Source organism: Coturnix japonica, chromosome 20 (assembly GCF_001577835.2).
Source record: "Coturnix japonica isolate 7356 chromosome 20, Coturnix japonica 2.1, whole genome shotgun sequence".
Classification (NCBI taxonomy): domain Eukaryota; kingdom Metazoa; phylum Chordata; class Aves; order Galliformes; family Phasianidae; genus Coturnix; species Coturnix japonica.
In genome coordinates, this window is record NC_029535.1 from 1,179,742 (window position 1) to 1,200,960 (window position 21,219).

The 21,219-nt window shown below is 47.2% G+C and overlaps 1 protein-coding gene across 1 annotated transcript; it reads left to right on the forward strand.

Annotated features, from left to right (window-relative positions):
• Positions 1-1,104: 1,104 nt before the first annotated feature.
• FAM83C (family with sequence similarity 83 member C) lies at positions 1,105-21,155 on the forward strand (the record flags this gene model as incomplete). Its single annotated transcript, XM_015881338.2, has 4 exons — positions 1,105-1,746; positions 8,220-8,387; positions 11,588-11,712; positions 20,089-21,155. Coding segments are annotated over 4 exons (1,860 nt in total), but the record flags the coding sequence as incomplete, so codon positions are not given.
• Between the last annotated feature and the right edge of the window lie 64 nt (positions 21,156-21,219).

Sequence of the window (21,219 nt, forward strand, 5' to 3'; positions counted from 1 at the left end):
CCACAGACTGTAGCCAGCTGATGCTCAGGAAGCAGACGTTTAGCATTTAGGTGTCTTAATTTAGCCTGGATGAATTCAATCCCCATAGATTTTGTGACTTGTAGATGAAAGGTTGGCTGACCCACGCAGCCGGTTCTGCACTGGTTGGCTGTGTGGGGTGGGGGAGGTCCCAGCTGCAGCCTGGGGACTTCAGTGCATGGGTTATGTTCTGGGTACGTTCCTAACGTGGTGTTTTAAACCCTGTGTTAATGCTGCTCTGCATTGTTTTTCCAAAAATAACCTCCTAGTACACTGGAGTTAACCTGCCCCAAAATGCACGGAAGGTGGGCAGTGCTGTAACTCCCAGGGCACTGGGGTCAGACTCGAGAGACTTTGAATGGTCTCTTCCTCCAGGCAATCAAATGCTGGAAGGCCAAAGGAGCCATTGCTGTCATAGCCTGCAGTATTGAATGACACAGACTGGACTGAGGATCCTGCCACGTTCCAGATGAATACCAGGGCCTTGTGACACAAAAGAAGGCTCTGAGCAATGGAGCTGCAGCTGTCCCTGCACAGGCTGGGGGTTGGAGTAGGGGACCTTTAAGGGCCCCTTCCAATGATCCAATGATCTACGAAGGTGATGTTTTGGTTTCTGTGCTGGGCTCCATGTGGCAGAACCTGGACTGCCAGGAAATGCTGAGCAAGAGAGAAGCGATGCTTTGGGGACAGCTGAGCCCCATCACCCATTGGGGGTATTCATGGTTACAACTGCCCCCGAGAAGCGAGTTTGATTTGGAACCAATCTCAAGCAGGAACAAGTTTTACCATCTGCATTTCCACTGTGAGCACAAGGAGGGACAGAACAGGTTGGAGCCTGCTTGGCCAAGGGTGGGGACCTGTCAGGAGCGGAGGGGAGGGCAGTGCATGAATCAGGGACCGGGAGAGGGAAGGAGCGGCTGGGAGAGCCCAGCTTCACCCCATGCAGAAGGGATCAGAAGGGATCTCCAGCACCGCTGCCAGGTGAGCGCTGCCGGGGCTGAGCCGGGGAGCAGCTCCTCCCCCTGGGGTGGGAGGCCGTACCTGGTGATTAACGCGTGAAGGAGTGGAGCTGATGCTGAGTGCTGAACGAACCTGCCGGGAGGAAGGCACGAGAGGGCCGGAAATTACCTGGAGTCCTTCAGAGGAATAACGCAGCTGGAGAGGCACTGCTTAGCTCTGGTCATGTTCAACTACCTGGCAGTAGAGGTGAGGCCCCAGTTCCACCGCAGCTATGGGAGCCAGCAAGGGGCGTCGGGGCCGCTGAAGAACCGCCTGGAGCAGCTGAAGAAGCCTTGGTGGAGGGAGCCCACCCCGCTGGTGCTGCAGCACAGCGAGACAGCCCGGCTGGCCGTCGATGCCTTCCTGGAGCAGGGGGAGCGCGGCTACATGAGTGCCATCGCCGAGGAACGGGAGCTGCCTTTTCTTTCCACCCTGGACATGGAATATATGAGCCAGCAGAGAAGCCAGAGCTTTCTGGAGCCAAATGCAAGGAGAGACAAAGAGGGTGACCCTGCTGATGGAGACAGGTCCTCCCTCTACTCCGAGCTGACCTCTGGCACCTACTTCCCGCTCATGTCTGATGTGCACCCTCCAGAGCTGGAGCTGGGCTGGCCGGGGATGCCACTCCTCACCATGTCAGGCCAGACTCAAGCCACCATCATTTTCCAAAGAAACAAAGCTAACAGCATTAAGGATCTGATCCGGTCTCTGATCAGCCGGGCTCGGACGGTACGTACAGTGCAGTGTGGGCTCAGTGGGGTCTTCTGTCCCAGCACAAGTCCCAATATCTGGTCCTACAGCTGCACGCCGCATGCTGTGAGCTGCTGCAGTCTGGATGCCTGGCGTGGTGCAACTGCTCTTCCTCTATCAGATCTGTGACTGTTCCCGCTCCTTTCCATCCCTGTAATTTCTTTCCCCCTGGGATTTCATGGCATCCAGGCTGTGTGCTTTAAGGCATTCTGTGTGTGCTCGTGGGTGTGCAGAACGCAAAACCAGAGCCCACAGCAAGCAGTAGGAAGGTGCTGGTGCTCAACTGTGCTCAGCCCACAGCTGTGCACCATCCGTTCCCCACCATGTTGCCTTGGGTCAGGGCTGCCTTGGCCTCTGGACCCCTGGTGAGGTGGGACAGGAGGACAGCACTGGGGGGTTCTGCAGGAGAATGCAGGACCAGAGCAAACCTGTGGGACAAGAAGCCCTGCCTGTGCTTTGGGGTAGGCTAGAACACATCCTCATGTCTTCAGACTCGATGTCTGTGCTGCTCTGGGATGAAGGAGCTCTGTGGTGCTGTTCCTGCTGGGTGGGATCTCCATCCCTCGGATGCCACCAGCACTGCACAGCCGCAGCATTTCCCAATTGAGCACAGTCCTGCTGGGGGTTTCCTTCTTGTTGTCACTCTGCTGTCATACAGTGTGCTAAAGCAGCCGCTCTGACCAATGTATTTCAGACACTTTCCCAGCTTTTATGAACCTTTATGGTTCTTTCAGTCTCTTTCGTGTTCATTTTTCTTTTCTGTTATTTTATTTCACAACTTCGGGGATATTGAGTTAACTTCCAGTGCAAAGCTCACTTCTAATCAGTCAGTTCCTGGGTAATTACTCTTATCACCTCGATAATTTCTTGTTTCACTATACAGCCATTCCTTAAATGCCCAGTAGAGAAAGCAGGAACTGCAGGACTGCTAAGCCTGGGCAATAGCTGTGTCCAGAATGCTGACAGCAGAAAGGAGGAAGGTGTTATCTTTACCACCACCTGCAGAATGGAGCGAGCAGGTGAAGCTGTGGCTGTGCAGCAGCTCCAATTGCTGGGCAGTGCTGTAACAGCAGCCGACAGATGAAATGCAGGCACAAAGTGGGAATCTGCAAGTTTTGCCCAAAGGAGAACCATTTGGCCGCAGTGCTTCATGCCCTGTAGGTAAATACAGGAAGTTTCATCCAGGAAGTAACCAACAAAGCACCCTTTTGGCACCTGGTTTATGGCAGCTTCCATCACCTGAGAAGTCCCGTGACGCTTTTCAGCAGTGGGGATTAAGGCACAGCCATGGTCGAATGCACCAAGTGAATGACTCCAAGGAACGTCCCCTTGTTTCTCAGATTTCGGACAACATTTTGATCCTTTAAACACCTGAAAAACACCCTGCTGCTTTCCAGCTCCCAGGAGCTTCCCTGTAGCTGCAGAGAGGCTGCACATCAGGGGCTTTTTTGTATCTAAGGGCACTTTGAGCTTTGTGTTCTCACTTGGCTCAGATGGTCATTGACCCTTTTCAGCCTGTTGTGTCCAAGCTGGAGATTTTTGTGCAGTGTTTTTGGCTGCTGTGTGAGATGTGGTGATGAGCTTCCAGCTCTCTGTTGGTTCTCTGCTGAGTTCTGCTGGCTCTGTTAGCAGCCCGCCAGCACTTCCCATGATTAACTCTGACTGACGGCAGTTCCAGCTCATTCACAACCCCAGTTACGCATCTTTAAGCAGTTACTGAGTCATTTTGCTCTTCAAACCACCCAAAAGGATGTGAGGTTTGCGTCTGTCAGTGCTAGAAGAGCCACCAGAGGTAGAAGCACCTTTTGCCTGGAGTGCCAGTAGCAGCTATGCAAGGAACTGCTCGCTGCTTTGCAATGCTCTGCAAACCCTTTCTGCATACTTTGCAACAGCAAATTCACACTGACAAGAGATCAAAATGGGCATCTGTTTCATTGGTCCTTACTGCTGCTGCGGTTTGTTTTTCTGCTTGGCTGCATTTATCAGCTTCTTTGGAGGTGTATTTTCAGATTTGAGCTTTTCCTTTTGCAGACATAAGAAGATGAAGCACAGCCACACCTCAGCCTGCATTTCACAGTGCTGTCATAATATCCTTCTGTTGGCTGAGCTGTTTGTGCTGCCCGCGCTCCGTTCACTCCTCCTGCACACCCTGGACCCTGCCTTTGTGTCTGCATTTGTGAGTGACAGCAGAAGGGTCCTCCATGGTCCCCCCAGAGAGGCAATGTATTGCTTGGAATGGCAGAACCACGGGTAATGACCCAAACCACACTGCTATTGGCAAATACCAGTCAAACCAGCTGTGCAGGTTAGAAACCAGACAGATGGCAGCCCCAGCGGGGTGCTGCTAAGTGCTGTAATTCCCAAAGTGATGACTGCAGTAATTGCTGCGTTTGAGTTTCCAGAAGTTGATGCAGAAATATCATGATTTCACCCTACAATGGCAATGTGTGAATTTTCCAGAGCCCGTGGGCAGCTGTCGTTGGGGTGTCTAAGTGAGAAGGCCCTGAGCCAGCCCTAGCCTTGCAGCTTCCACCTCTGTGCCCATGGACATGCATCACTTGGGTCTGTAAGCCCAGGGTGACTTAAAAGCTTCTAAGCCTGAGATGCAGGAGCCTGAATGAGAGGTCACCCCTTTGTCCTGTCACAAGAGACCCTGCCCAAGAGCCTGTCCCCTTCTTTCTTATAGACCCCCCTTTAGATACTAAAAGGCTGCTAATACTTTCACCTTGAGCTGCTGTTATTACTAGAGCTGCCTGCTTTGTTTACCAGGAGGGTATGTTAATGGAGCTGCAGCTGCCCTGTGGCACCCATACTCTGTACAAGCAGCCCCAAGGGCTCCTGCTCCTCCACCACGTGGGGCTGTGCTGGGACACATCCTCCCCTATGTCCCCACTGCAGTCCCCATGCATTGGCTTTGGGTGCTCACCAGCACCACCAGGTGCAAACCTGCCATGCAAGGAGGGCATGAACAGAGCCAGCATATCTTCCACTTCCTGATGCCAAGTGAAGGCCCATTTTGGAAAACATGAGTCTGGCTGTGGTGTGGGGCTCCACCCAGCTTGCACAAGCTGCTGCCCTGCTGCCCGAGGCTCCTGCTCCAGCAGCGACGCCAGAGCCCTGCCACAGCACTGCCAGGAGATGCAGATCTGCTTGGCAGCTGGTTGTGCCCCAGCCCAGAGCTCTGGGTGCCACATGGTGACAGCACAGGCAGCCATGGCAGCGCCTGCTCAGCTGCATCCCTCTCGTGGCAAGCACTGCGTGCTGGCTGTGCTGCTGGGCAAAAATCCTGAATTCTGTGAAAAATGCTGGAGAAAAGCGAGGTGATATGACCTGCTGCACCCACATGGTACCCATAGTACATGGTACCCAGCGTGGAGGAGACAAGGCCAGAGAAGCAACAGCCTCTCTTAACTGCATCGTATTGACTTTCCAAAGCATGTTTAGACTGCCTTCAGGGCTAAACCTGCTCCAGGAGCTAAGCTGGAGATGAACTGGACTATCATGAGGCGAGTGTGTCTAAGAGGGACCTGCCTGGGGCCCCACACAGTTTGAGCTATAGGTCTTTTCTGTATGCTTTTTCATTAGAGGATGAGTAGCCTGGTCTTGCAATCCTTGCTCTTGGGCTGAAATGTGGAAAGACAGGGCCAAGTCCTGCTCTTTTGTGCAGATCTCATTAGTACCCAATGGGAACAGCACAGCAGCATGTCAGTTTGAGAAGCTGAAGATACTGCTCACTACCTTCACAGTGTTCACAGGGCTGATTCTTGATGAGTGGTGGGATTTCAGCATGAGCTCCTGGTTTGCTAGAGCCTCATATGAGCAAGATGAACTATAAAAATACCTTTTGGGGTCAGGCTCTGAAGCTCGTATCTGCCAGAGAGGGTAGAGGAGACATGATTTTGGCCTGGCCAGTAGGAATGGCTTTTAGTGCTTGTGGGAAGAGTTCATCACTCCTACAGCTGCCTTGTGTCCCACATACATGCCTGGGATCACACCTGCCTCCAGGAAGGTGTTCTTTCATATCCCCCTGTGGTGGGCTGGGCCTGGGGTCTCCTGCAAGAGGACTTCTGTAAGTTCGAGGTATGTGAAAAGATGGTCTTTGGGGACAATTCAGGTAGAGCCAGAAACCTTGTCCATCCATAAGCACCCTCAGATGAAGTGCATCAGCCCTGGCGAATGTTCCAGCTCAGCAAATGCTCTGCTTCCAGTCCCTTCCATCTCCAACCTGTCTCCCTATCCCTAATGGTGATGACCAGTGTATGGATCTCAGCAGTCTCCTCCTGATCCAAATAATGGCCTCCTTGCTGTTGGTCTGCAGGCTGTATTTCTGCGAGGAAAAGTGGAACAGCTTTTCTCCTTACATCCTAGTGTATTTGTGGCTTATTTCCCTTGGTCTGTCGTCCTTGTTGCAGGCCGTGCTGTGAAGTTTCTAGTTCTGTTACAGCTCACTTTGTTAGGTGCTTGTTATGACCTACCTTCTATTTTCTCTGTTTTCCCTCTAATCTTTGGAGAACATGTTTAGGTTGTCTGCTGTCACTCCCAGCTCTATCTTTTCTCCTCAGTGTTGAGGATGAGTTGCCATGGTCTTCAATTCAATCCCTTTTCTTTGTAGATCTTATCTTCAGTGTTTTGAGATGGACTTTCTTGAAATCTGTTGTTGTTTAATTTTTATGCTATTCCTTCTTTCCACACTTGGGATTCTTAACTGCTACTTCGTGGCCACGCTTAGAAGCACACATTAAACTACCAGTCTGCTTAGAGACAGAGTCAAATTCAGAACACCTCTTCCATCGGTCCCTTCTCACCTTTTGTATGAAAATCATCATGAGTGTATTCTAAGGGCTTCATAGGCAATATCTGTGCTGCTGTGTCTTTGCAGAAAATGGCTGTGTAGTCATTGATTCTACCTTTCCACCAAAGGCTGAGCTCTGAGCAGCTGCCAGATGCCTGTAAAATGCCCCATCCACGTGATCTTTCCGGCCCAGTGATCTATAGGCAGCCCTCAGTATAACAATGCATACATTTTTTTCCGCGTTACTTACGAGGCAGATTCTTTCAGCCTGCTGATGTCATTGTGAGGCCACTTTCTATCATCTTCAGAATGGCATTGCAATTGGGAGAAGTTATTCATGGCTGGAAAAAGGGCAAACACCACACCCATCTTCAAGAGTGGTAAGGAGAGCCCAGGGAATTACAGGCACATCAGCCTCATCTCTGTCCTTAGGAAGAAAGCGCAGAGCAAATCCTCCTGGAACATAAATCCAGGTACAGGAAGAACAAGATATGAATGTGAACGCCAGCACACATGGCACCAGTCTGGCACAATTCCCTTCCATGAGAAGATGACAGGCAGTGCGGATGAGGGAGGAGCAGCAGGCAATGAGTTCCCTGGCTTGAACAGAGATTTGATGTGGTGTCCTGTAGTTCACTTACAGCACACTGCTAAGACATGGTTTGGACTGGTGGACCATGAGATGGGTGAGAGGAAATGGGCTGCATAGCTACATTGAGATGGTTCAAAGCCGAACTAATGGTGTTCCCTGGAGATGAGTGCTGGAGCCAGTACTGCTTTGTGTCTTTGCTAATGATCTGGAGGATGGGACAGAGTACAAACTGAGCATGCTTGCAGGCTGTATGGCATTAAGAGCAGTCAGTAAGCTGGAAGGTAGGATTTCTGTTCAGAAGGATGTCAACAGGCTATAGAAACTGGCTGATGGGAACCTCATGAATTTTAGGAAAGACAAATATACAGTCCTGCCTATAGGAAGGAATAACACAGAGCAGGACACAGCAGAGCAGCAGCCTAGGAAACAGCTTTCTGGAAGAATGTCCTAGAAGAGGTACTGATGGACAAGGAGCTAAGCAGGAGTGCAACCAGCAGGGAAGGGGAAGGGACCCTTCCCAAGCATGTTCCATGATTCTGTTTGGTGTCCACAGGATGCGATTTTGGAACAAGGACATACAAGTACTTGAGCTACATACCTTCTCCTTTACCTGTCAGCATGCTCCTCGTGAAGAAAGCTTGCTCCTCTAGGTTAATACAACAGTCATGTGCAGAGTCTCTCTTACAGCAAATGAATCACGATTTTGGTCAGTCTCAGTTCTTCCTGTTTGTTTGCTGTGTTTCTGGCACTTTTGCTTAAGGCAATACATACCTGTTGCTCCAGTGACACTGAGTTTATGAGTCCATAACCCTTTCAGCTATTTTTTTCTGTGAAGGGCGGATGGATGAGGCGGGAGACAACAGGGCAGGGAATGTATTCATAGTTATTGAGTGACTTTATCTGCTGCCATGGGGTAAGGGCTATTAAACACAAAGTTCCTGAAGCAGTTTTCACTCATGTGGCCATTGATACTCTAGCTTTGGGGATTTAAATACTGAATTCTTAGTTTAAAGTACATTTTGTGTGAGATTTCAACTGTCCTTTTTTTTTTTTTTTTCTCCCATTCAGGTAATAGCAATTGTGATGGATCTGTTCACAGACATGGAAATACTGTGTGACCTGCTGGAGGCCTCAAGCAGACGGCACGTTCCTGTTTACCTGATCCTGGACGAAGAGTACTTGAAGCATTTTGTGGAGATGTGCAATAAAATGTCTCTCACTCAGGACAGTTTCCCGGTGAGTTTTCAGTCACACTCTGCATGTGATAACCGAGCCTTGGAATAGAAAAAAAATTGATTGTACTATTAGTTCTGCCCGGCCTTGGGGACCTGCCCACTGACCTCTCTCAGTCCTTGCCCTTGGAAACCGAATTGCAAGACTTAAATGGCTCTTAGTTCAGATCCCTGAGATCCCTCAGATCAGCTTTAGGTTCTGTCCAGAAATGCTGCAGTGCAGCTCTGTGGCAAAGTGTGGGGAAGGAAAGCTGTGTGCCCCTTTGGATGTCTTGATGCAGAATCCACCATTTTATCCTAGCCCTATTGACGCACTCGGTGTAAAACCAGAAGTTAAAAATGTCAGGACAGGATTTATTTCTTGGGTTGGCTTTTTGGCCCTCAAGTTCATGAAGGAATTGTGAAGAGCCTGATTCCCCACTCACTGGGGTATCCATCAGCAACCACGTGTGGTGTCCAGAGCAGGTGAGCTCTAGGAGTTAATGTTGCAGTGAAACAAGCACTCTTGTCTCAGAAACCCTCAGGCTCAGAAATGTCCCCTGGTATCACGCTGCCCCCATGTAACCTTTCTGGCTGTCACCTCCCAGTGGAGGACAATTTTGATGTCATTTGTTAGTCCTACAAGGCCAACACTACCATCTGTGCTCCTTCCTTCATGCCTTCCCTGGAAGGAGGGGCTGGTACTTTTCCAGCCATCCAGTTCATCTTTCCCTCACCTTGGGAAAGCTCAAAAATGTTGTTTTACAGCATTTTAAATACAGATAGATACAATTGCAAACATCCTCATTTTTTCCCCTCATTTTCAACATGCCTACACAAGGTTTACTTTAGAGATGCAGCTTTCTTTCCCCATGTTGGTGATGCTCTGTCCTTTCTCACTTCTCACAAGCCAGATCCATTTCATCTTGCCTCTTGCCATGGCAGCTATTAGAGAAAACTACTTCTTGCCAGAGCATGTTTGGTTTCATAAACAAATGCATCCCTAATATCACCCTAATATAACCTATCATTTATATATCCAGATAAATTCCACTTCTTCAAAATCTATTTTATTTGCTTCTTCTCCAAGAATCTAGCCATTGTTTTAAATTAAAATTAGCACTGGTTTATATCCATGGAGATGCCTATGTCTTTTTGTTAGACCTGATGTCCTGTCTTGTGCTTTAATGGCTAATTAACGCTTGCCTCCCCCATTCAGTGACTCATCTGTGGGTTTTAATGTGAAGTGCCCCTCAGGCTGCTGCATCTCAATCAGTACATTAACACACGTGCTTGATATTCACATCTAACTGGAATGAATGTACATATTTTATTTGTGGTTCTGGGTTAAGACCGGATATGATGGTATATCTCCATCTGGAATAATTAATGACAACTCTGAGTGTAATGGGGAATTTTCTTACTTCTAAGTACTTTGTGTGAGCGTAATGGTGTTGAATCTTGCTGCTGATCATCAGCAGGTCTGACAGTAGTGCATCAAGCATTGGCAGTGGTCCCAGCAGAAGATTGTTGTATGTTTTTCAAAGGGACTTGTATTGAGGCTAAAAGTAAGCTGAGTGGCAGTGGCACATGGTGGTCTGGGTGTCCTTCAAGACTGCAGGATTTTCATCTTGCTTGGACAGCTGAAGGTCAGTATTGGCAAAGGGAAGAAGAGGATGGACAAATTGAGCCAGATGTCAGAAAATCATCCAGCCTTGGAGAGGAGAGAGGGAGTGAAGGTGAACTGTGGAAATAAATCTATGGGATATCTCTTGTAGTTGTTTCGACTTACATGGAGGGAGAGGAAGCTCCTCTCTGTGAGAACCACTATTACAAAAACCTCAGCACTGGAAGAAAGAAAAATCCTAAATTGGATGACAACAGGATTAGGTGATCACCTCCCCAAGCGTATCTTGCTCTATTTCAGCATCTCGTGGTGGCTTTTCGTAGCTCCATAGAACAATTCAGGTTGGAAGGGCCTCAGGAAGTCATTAAGTCCAGCGTCCTGCTCAAAGCAGGGTCACCTGGGGGGTCAGCCTGAAAATCTTCAAGCCGCATCTACACCTTTGTCCTTTATCTTCAGCCTGCCAGTGGGTGTTAAAAACTGTATTCTGGCTGGACTGAAAGGTGCTACGTGGTGTGGGCCAGAATCCACCTCTGCAGAGGAGCAAAACAGCCCTGGCAGCTTGTGCCACCTGTAGTGACCACTGCAGGCACAGGGTTCCATCTGTAGATGCTGGCACTGGGCAAGGATGAGCTGCCCACAGCAAGATGTGCCTGCCCAAATGCAGTGGGGACAGTTCATGGCAGCTCCTGGTGTGCCAAGGCCACTTCAGGTGGCCATGAACTGGCCTGGAGGGGCAGAAGGGGATGGGCTGGCAGGTGCCTGGAGGTGCAGCCTCACAGATGCTTATTTGAGTTGTTTTGTTTGGCACCATTTCCTACAGACCTGCCCAGTAACTGCTTCCAGCAGCTGTTCTCTTCTCCTGTTTGCCCCACCTGAGGTGCAAATAACTCCTATTATTGGCAAAAACCTCACCTTAAGACAAAGGCTTCTGTTGGATACCAGGAGCCTCATTTCCTTTTTTTGTGCTGGACAGGATGTTTCATGGCTTAAGTTGGATGAGGGAAGCTCTTAAGACAGGTGAGAATCAGCTTGTTTCACCTGAATGCAGACACAAAAAATGTTAATATCATTTTAAAATATACTGATAAAGGTAACTCCTAAAACACGGATGGTCTTTTCTGTAAATCTTTTATACTGAGCAATATGTTTTTTAAGAAGCCTGTCAGCATAGAAAATCAGAGCAGTGTACTCAGTTGGATGGAAAAGCAGGTATTTGGGGCCTGAAATTAGCTTTAATGCAGAGTGAATGTAGCTGAGTATTAGCAATATTCTGGAGCAAACTGGACTTAGGCTCACATACTTCAGAAATGATCTGTAGGATCACTGAATTCTCCAGTTTTCTATTTTCTTATTCCTTTTTTACACAGCAGGATTTGTACCTAAGCACAACTTGTTCACATTTGCTGGCATTTTTATTTCATAGAAGTGTTGCATTGTGATCAAATATGTGGGATGTGGGACCCAGCAAATGCTGCCGTGCTGCATTCTACTTCTGGGCACAGCAATCCTGCATGAGATTCCATTGCTGATGAACTGCGGAACATTCCAGTTTGGTTCAGTGTGTGATCCTTTACCATCTCTGCTTTCTTTGGTTTCAGAACATGCGCATAAGATGTCTGAGTGGAGACACGTACTACAGCAAAGCAGGCAAGAAATTTGTAGGCCAGGTTCTGGAGAAGTTTATCCTGATTGACTGTGATCAAGTTGTTGCTGGTACATACAGGTGAGAAAAAACAGTAGCTGCTGATGCTGCAAAATGCTGAATAATTCCTGTTTTCTTTTCCCTGTGATAAAGATGTGCAGCTGTTCCTCTTCATCTCACCCTTATAAATGTCAGTTTTCACTTTGGTGCCTCATCCCTCACGCCATCAGCTTGCCTCACTTTGCTGTTTTGTTCTCAGATAGCATTAACTGCCTGTCTGCCAACACTGACAGCTCCTGCAAACAACTGTCTCTGAGTATCACCTAATTTCTTAATGATGTAAAAAATTCCCTGCTGGGCCAGATGACGCCCCATCTTTCCTCCCACAGTACACACAGTGTTTGTATCAGGCACGTTGAGGACTGCTTCCATACTTATTCCCTTTGGGATCTGTTCTGGATCTATTATTCCTGACAGTGACCAGCTTTCATTGAACTTTTCAGCTGCTGTTCTCCATCTCTCCATCTCTTTTGACTGCACCAGGGTCTCGGATAACTGAAAGCACTCATTTTAAATGGCTATTTGGGCATGTGTCTGCTGGGCTGACCTCCACAGCTGTAGGAACACTTTGTTAATTTCCCTCTTGCCCTGAGTCTGGGGATTGCTTGAAACACAGGTCAGTTCCCTGGGTCAGTTCCTCCCCTGATGGCCTGGAGCAGGGCTGTGGATCCAATCCCTGCTTGCTCTCTCTGGATCACTGAATCTGGATCTTCTCATGTTGTAGAGAAGAGCTGCTCACTTGGATACAGCCTTTTGCCTGATCCCCTGCTGTCCCACCAACCACCCCGTGTTCTGGACTGTAAGAAATTGTCTGTCTATAGAATTTGTACAGAAAAGTTTCCACAGGAGAAAATCGGGTGCACTGCAGCTTGGCACTGTATCAAGTATAGCAGATAGATAGATTACTCTCCCTGCAGTTGGGAAAACAAGATTCAAAGGATGAGAGCAATTCCTGAATAAAGCCAAATGCTTCACTCAGGAGACTTGTGTGCAAGGATCAGAGGCTTCAGGACCTCTGGGGCTGGATGTTGTATGTGCTTCTTCATGGCCACTTTCCCACAGCAGACTTTTCCCACCTTGATTGTTCTGCCTTTGGCCTTCACGACACCCTCTGGCAGTGAGTTATGCAATTTAATTTATGCTTTGTGTGAAGTGATCTATTGTGTTTACATTAAGTCTACTGCTGTACAATTATCCTTGGTGCCCCCAAATTTCCATAACTCGGGAACAGTAAATCACTGTTCTCTATTTATTTCCTTGACTGCATCCATGATTTCGTCTTCCTCCATTATAATCCCTGTGTGAATCATCCCAGCTGAAGTATCCTCAGCTCTTTAGTCATTTCTCATGCAGAACTTCCATCATGATTATTGTCTTTTGAGAGACAAATTGACCGGAACTGCGTGAGGAGGTCAGGATATCCCCACTCACTATACTTCAGCATGGGTGTAAGGGGGACATCTCCCCTTGTCTCCATTGTGGCAGTTCCCAGCCTGCTGTTTCTGACCACTGCGATGACTCTCTACCATTGTGTCACTATACCATAAAACCCTTTCACTGCTTCTTATATTATCCAGTTTTCCCAGCACGATTTTGTTGGGTACAAACTGCTCTCATATAACCTTCCAAAACTTATGGTATTCCAGTGGGTACGTTAAAATTATCATTAGTGTTTGCTTCCCATTTTCAGTCAACTCCTTAGGAAGACTTACTTCTGTATTCCATGATCTTTCTAAGAGTCCTCAATGAATGACCGCATCCAGGTCTCTGTAAATTCATCCATCCTACACCATGCAGGTCATACACATCTGTGTGCTCACTGCCTCCTTCAAAGAAAGGCAGCAGGCTTTGAGGCATGGCTTCCTTCCACAAAAACATGCTGAGTCTTCAGCGTTATGATTATAGGTGTTTATGCATCTCATCATGTTACTTTCTGTTTGCTTCTACCAGTCTGTTCAGTATGGAAATAAGCCTGGCTGCTTCGTAGTTTTCCAGTAGCTCTTTGAAAGGTTCATATTGATGACTTCCATTCCTCTGTTACCATGTTCAGTTTGAAATGATAGGTTATTCTCTGGTTAATAATTGGAAAATTGCTGACTTCCATTTTTTGAAGGCTATTTATTTTAGTGTTTTCTCTTACTGTGCCTTTGGACTCTGGTGACATTTGGATCTGTTAACTTGTCTTTATTTTGATAGGTATGTTTGCTCTGAGCCTCCAATATAGCATCTTTAAACAATCTTCCTGCTGCCTCAAGCAGTTAACCTCTTTGGTTACTCATTTAAGTTTCTTATTAATAGCATTCCCCACTTTCTCTTTTCAGTTAAACATTACTGTTGTGGATCACTTTCCTCCCAAAAGTATATTTGATAGGTGTATGTCATCGTTATTTTTGCAGAGTGGCATTTCCAAAGGAGCTGTTTCTCCTTTTGTTTGTTTTCTGGTTAGTTTCTCCCCAAAGCAGTCATTTATAGAGGACAAAATGCAGTTTCTGCAGCTCTCCTACTTACGGCCCCTATTCAACATGGATATAACTGACTATATTCCTTTGCCTTGAGCAGAGCAGAGGTCCCTTAGCACATCATATGTACTGTCAGTGCTCTCTGTTGTTCACAATACAGACCCACTCCTACATTTTCCATATTTGGGAGTGGAATTTTAATCTAGCAGGGAAATATTTCATTTGATGTTGCATTATTTACATTATTTGACTTATTTTTCTTTAATGCTTTGTGTCATTGCTCCAGCCAACATATTCCCTATTCATTCTTCCTGTAAAACTTCTATACTTCAGTTACATTGTTCCTCAGTTTCTTTTCCCCAGTCCCCTTCTGAGATGATTGCTGTATCAAAGTCATCTTTCCAGCTCAGGCATCTCACAATATCTGTTCCTTTAGATTAGAAAAGCTGTGGATGTGTGTATATCTGACCTGGCTGCTCCACACTGACCACTTCTCTAAACACAGCTTTATTTTCTCAGGTGTTACTCATTGACTCTAAATCCTTACTGGCATTTCATTGCTTTCCTCCTGTCCTTACATCAGAACATGTTTTTGCTTTTATTCCTAAGTTTGAGTAGGCAGTTTCAAACTGTTACGCACATCATAGAATCATAGGATGGCCTGGGTTGAAAAGGACCACAATGATCATCTGGTTTCAACCCCCCTGCTCCATACAGGGTCACCAACCACCAGACCAGGCTGCCCAGAGCCACATCCAGCTTTGCTTCAGATTCTTTGATTCAGATTCAGAAAATCCTCCATAGATTTTCTGTGTTACATCATGCAGCAGTCATATCTTATTCTGGTTAAGATGAAATTCAGCTTTCTTCCATACAGTTACTATGTTCCACACTTTTTCAGTTCCTTATGAACCTGCCATCCTTTTCCTAACATAATTTCCATAGCCATGTACTGAAATGTTCTTTTATTTCTCTGTTCCATTCTAAATGTGGTAGAGGGAGCATTTTATGAGGCTACCAAGAAGATCCTGTTTGCTTTCAGCTTCCTACCTTGATGCTCTTTTACTTTTCACCCAAGACACACTGTATCATCAGTGGGAACTGATTACAGGTGTTGACCATTGGCTTCTCTGTTGCGCTCCATAACTTCCATACAACTGCCTCTTCCACCCTTCATCCTACTGTCCTTCATCCCATCTTCGTTCTTTGCCATCACCCTTCCTGGGCCTTCCCACATGTATTTACTTTGAGTACTCCCCTGTTGAACCACAGAAGTCTATTTCAGGACCCTTTTCAAATTCAGACCCATGCAGTTGCTCCCTATCAGATCTGATTTGCTGATGTAATGGGTGCACACTCATTCACAAAGCTGCTTGTGCAGACATGGAATAGTAGCAGAGCTGAGATCCCCCCAAGTTTCAGTACATTCTCCAATGCTGACAGTGAATCCATCCAGGTGTTTGGTCTGCCCACACCCTTTCTTGCAGGGAGGTATTATCTTTCTCTGTTCTTGACTACTCAGATATTCGGTGTCTCTTAATTCTTCATCTGTAAGAAGAGAATACTTTCTCCTCACATAGGTACTCATTTCGTACCTGAACTTCTGACCTCTCCCCAGCCATAAGATTCCCTCTTCTGATTTTTTCTTTGCTTCCCTTCTTTACCATTGTGTTTCCTGTTGATGAAGAAAAGGGAAAACAAGGCTCATTGAGCTAAGCAGACATCCAGAAAAAGCAGTCATCTAAAATTCTAAATATAATAGTATCTAGTTAGTTGGTATCATTCTGGGCACCAAAAGAGATAGTACTTCCTTTTAACCCGACAGAGTGAAGGGTACAAACAGATTTACAAGGGCAGCAGATGAAAGAGGAGCCGAAGGGCAAATGGGGCTACAGCTAAACAGGATTTTGAGCAGGAAAACTTGAGTAAACATTTGCCAGGCAAAGAGTAGAGAAAGGAGGTGGGACTGTCAGCCTGAAGGCACTTACAGGGCTGTTTGTGCTGCCCTAGAGGAGGGTTCTCAGCTGAAAATGGAAGGTGGTCAAAGTGCAGCTATACGTCCTGCCAGTGGCACGAGGAGGAAGGAGCTCTTTGTTTGCTATATCATCCTGAAAGAAACTCAGTGCTTGGGCTCAAAGCTGACATGACCAATGAAACTGAAAAATTAGGGAAGCCAAGAGAGGGTTACAAAACTCCACCTCTGGCTTCAGCACAAAGGAAGGCAAAAAGAAGTACACAGGTGTTTGGCAGAGGGAAGGTAAAGCTACAAGGGTTTGAAGCTGGAGGAGTCTCGGTGTTTCCTCAGGAGAGAAGTGCTCATGCCTTCAGGTAGCCGTGCCCCACACAGGAGGAAAGAGCTTTTAAGAGAGAGCTCCAGATCTAACCCAGTGAGCAGTCACCTTCAGAAATGAATGGCCATTAAGCAGAAAGTGAGTGCAGAGGGAATGGAAAGCACAGTGCATCAGCCAGGGAACTCCAGGCTGAAATGTAAAGCACTGAAATGCCAGCAGATACATGATGTAAAGCTTTGCAGAGCACACCAAATCAAAGAGGAGGAAGCCCTCAGGTGTGCAAATAAAAACTGAATCCAGAAGGAAGAGACGAGGCATAGTGTGGTGAGGATGAATAAGCAATAAGGGATAACCGGGACGGGATGCCCAAATTAACTGAATACATTGCACTGTAATGTTTTTTTATATATTTATATATAAAAGATGTAAAAAGAGGGATGAAAATCATTGTAAATGCATTGGAAACAAGCTTAAAGAGCTTATGATAAAAACAGGTTATTATCATCTCAGATATTAGAAAGGAAATGGAATGTGAAATTAAAAGTCTGGAAATAGTATGTATAGTAAGTGTGTGTAATGTAGTACTTGTGCTTGTGTTGAACGATGAGTGAAATGATGCACAGAGGCTGTTTGGGCGCACAGAGTGTGAGCAGAAAACCTTGGCAGACAGCGTCCAGGAAGAAAACAATACAGATGTGTAATAGGGAAAAAAGAGAGGAAAAAAACTGCTGCAAGAACGGCTGGGCACGAAGAACCGCAGGGCAACTGCACAGCACGGCTGCGAGAAGGCAGCGGCATCCCCGGCCGCCGTGCGGTCCCGCAGGGGCACACAGGGAGGTTGACGCCGCTGTCAGAAATGCTGCTGAGCCGACATCTCGTGTGAAACGCGCGGAGCAGGCGCTGCCCTCCTGGTGATGCTGTATCTCCATCTCCCGGCCGAGCGCTGCGCTGCACGGCGCTGTGCGGGGCTCTGCTGCCGCTCCGCCTGACTGCAAAGCCGGGAGGCCGAGGGGGGCTGCTCTGCCCTCCAGCCGTCCCTTCCCCGGGGCGATGTGCAGCTGACTTCTCCCTGCGCAACAGTCCCTTACGGATGCAAATAACGGCACGAAGATCCTATGGCTTTTGAACCCTCGTGATCCAAAGTGGTAGTTCTGGGTGGACAGTGATGGCAGCATTGTCTTTCAATTGATTATTCCCATGGTTCACAGGATGGTGCTCCCAATCTGAGGGATGCAGTCCTGCCCCTCCAGGACATGGCTGCTCAGTCCTATTAACCCATTTGTGGTTCTGAAGAGTTCAAGTGAGCTCGGGTGTTTGTGCAAGCATCCTATAGCTGCTTCAACAGCTTCATGGCCCATGGTCATCAGCTGATAGATCTCTCAGTAGATGACTCCAAATAGAGTCTGTGTCATGCTATGGGTGACAAAGTACTGCAGGGTCAGCCCTGCACTGAGGCATCCGGGGTTCAAAACACTATAAAGTGTGGACACAGCACTCCTGTACAGAAGGGCCATAGCTGTAAGTAACACAGTTGGGAACAGCAGCATCTCTGGGAGCCAGGCAGAGCTCCTGGGACAGATGCCTTTGAGGAAGTAGATAAGGACTACATGCAATTGCCCCTGTCTGGGCTCTCAGATTTCTTCAAAGAACTCATATAGCTTTGTAGGAGATGACTTTCCTTTACAAAAGCCACCTTTCTTATTATATTGTATTTACCTACGCGACCATTAATTCTATTCTTTAGTAGAGTCTCTGCTAATTTGTGTTGTGTGGTTATGAGTCTCAATGGTCTGGAACATGAAAAAAAAAATCTATCTCATTAGCAACTTTCTGATAATTAAGGCACTTTCAAGTGAGAGATTACACATCCGAGGTAGTAAGTTGTTGAGCTGCTTTGCCCTTTGGCACTCTCAAGTTAATGTCAAGTGGTCCTTTGAATGTTCTGCTGATATATATAACTTTTTCCACATAGGTTTCAATGTGAGACTCATTCTCTCGTTCTGTATAAAGGTGGGTTCAGGCCTGGGACCATCCCAAGCTCCCACAGTAAACACCAATGCAGAGGTGGTCTCTTAGCTTGCCCATGGACCATGCATTATCCCCACAGAGTATTACTGAGCGTTACTTCTTATGCCTTTTGTAATTTGTGACTTACATCATTACAAACCGTAATGACTGTGTAATGCTCAGGAAGAAACCAAAAGCTGCTTTTCCTATTCTGAGTTCCCAGATAGCTGTATTGTAACATAAACATTGATGAGGTTCCAGAACACAGTGTCAGCATCTTGTCCTGAGATGGCATTTACTTGGGAACAAATGCAACCTTCCATTGCAATTGCTTTCCCATGGCTTCTGTGATTTCACCCTACTCTTGTGAGTCAAGATACACTATCTTGCTTTAGCAACTGATAGCGCAGCCTTAAGGTGGCACTTCTGCCCACATTGCTCCTGTTTCATTCAACACAATTAGTCTGTTTACTACAGTAAGAATAAAGGAAGAAACAGAGGGTTGGGATGACCAGCAGCCTGGGGAGTTTACCATACAGATGAAGCTTCCCTGTTTAATCAGGGAAAATGAGGACTGGGAGGAGAAATGTGATTACTATCAGTAGATGTGCAGTGGGGAGCAGAGAGCTCTTTAAGTTACAGCTGGCAGAAACACCAGATGGCTTTAAACAGGTAAGGCAAACATGCAGACTGATAGTGAGTGAAAATGCTTCATCAGCTGGGACAAAATGGTGGGCTTTTTTTTATGAGTATAACAAGCTCCCCCAAAGGATCCCAGCACCCTGTACTGCAAGAGCAGGCATGAGACTTGCCAAGCAATGGACTCAGGTTAATTTCTAACACCTCATCTTTCTTAATTGGATGGTGAGGAAAAGATGAAATGAGTCTGGAGAACCTCACAGCAATACTTAAGGAAAACAACATCGGTTTTCCTGTCCTGTGGTGTCCCTGTGGGGCTCTGCACACCTCCTCTGCTCTTCAGGACAGTGCTTGAGGTCTCCATTCCTCACCCTCCCTCCTCACTGAGCAGCCCCCTCAAGTCCACCATGTATCAGGTCTTATGGACATGAGAACGAAGGACATGTTAAAGCAAGGGAAGAAAAGGGGAGTCCAGGCATGTATTGATATCCCCCCAAAACACTCTCCTTGCACTCCATGAAAGAGGATGGTGCACTGTACAGGACAAATGCTGAGCTAGGAGGTCCGCAATGCAAGCTGGGCAGAAAGAGCCTTATAGAAACAACCCTATAGAAACAGAACCCTATAGAAACAAAATTCAAGAAGAGTTTGAGCAACACTCTCAGAGTTTGAATTTTGGGTAATCCTCTGTGAAGCCAGGAGTTGGACCTGATGATCCTTGTGGGTTTCTTCCAACTCAGAATGTTCTATAACTCTATGAATGCCACATGTTTCAATGACCCACAGCCTGTCCATCGTCAGACAGCTGGAGGTCTCCTTGCTGCTGCCCAATGGATACAACCCACACCTCCTGCACAGACTGACAAGGCTGCCCATGAATGTTTTGCTGGTGTTCTCCACCACCTGAATGGGAGTGGGAAAAGATGCTTGTCAGTGGGCAGGGTGCTAGGGTGTCTGTATGAACAGGAGTTACACGTGATTCTGTTTTTCTTTTCCTGCAGCTTCACGTGGCTTTGCAGCCAAGTCCACACCAGCCTGGCGACCCACTTCCGTGGCCAGATAGTCGCAGAGTTTGACAAGGAATTTCAGTACTTGTACGCAGAGTCCAAAGCTGTGACCAGCTTCTGTGTGCCAGACGCCTCATTTCAGATCACCTCAGAAGCTCCCGACTTCCTTTTGAAACCCATCCGCGTGAATGACGCAGAAACCCTGAGCGCCTCCAGCAGCCTCTCCAATGTCAGCATCAAAAGCATCAAGATGTCTCCCTTCATGAAAAACTCCAACTACAACGTTCACCAGGACAGGCAAGATCTGAGCCCTGATTCTGGTGACAAGAAGGGGAAGGATGATACGTCTCTGAAGCCCGTTTGCCCTACGCAGCAAGGGGAACCACCAGACTCAGCTCACAGTCCTCCAAATAAATCCACGCCGTATCACAAACAGAATCTCATGGCAGGGAGGACATTCTTGCAGCCAGAGCTATCTCCTGTCTTTGGTTCCTACAAACCTAATTACCAAGGAGATGACAGGGCTAACAGCAGCCACTGCTCTACACTGACACAGGAGCCAACACAGCAGTGCCTTTCAGAAGGCACCAACAGCACCAGCACGAGCGCGAAGCAGAAAGGGCCTCCTGCTGCCTCTGGGGAACCAACAGCAGAAAATGACAGCGGTTTGTATGGGATGGAAAAAAGACAGAACTTTGGACAGGGGAAACTGGACTTGCTGTCTCCGTACAGCCAGCCAAAGCGTGAGAAAAAGCCTGTAGTTCCTTCCTATGATAAACTCACTGAGGACATGCTGTCGGATAAGAGCAGCGCGTATGGGGCTGAGAAAAGAATGACTCTCGGGCACAGCAAACTGGATCTGATCACCAAATACAACAAGTTAAAATCCAAACACATACACAGCCGCTTCGAACTCTGAGCTGGTTCTCCTGGGCTCTGCTGTGTCCTTTGGTCTTAGTTTCAAGTGGTTGCCACCAATCATTGCATCTGGGGCTTGAAATCAAAGTATGGGGTGGGAAATCGGTTTTGTTCCTATTAAAAGGTGTCTGTGTTACGCTGCAGTTTCTAATAGACTCAGATGAGATTAGCAACTACAACTCAGATTTTCAGCTACGAGATGATGGC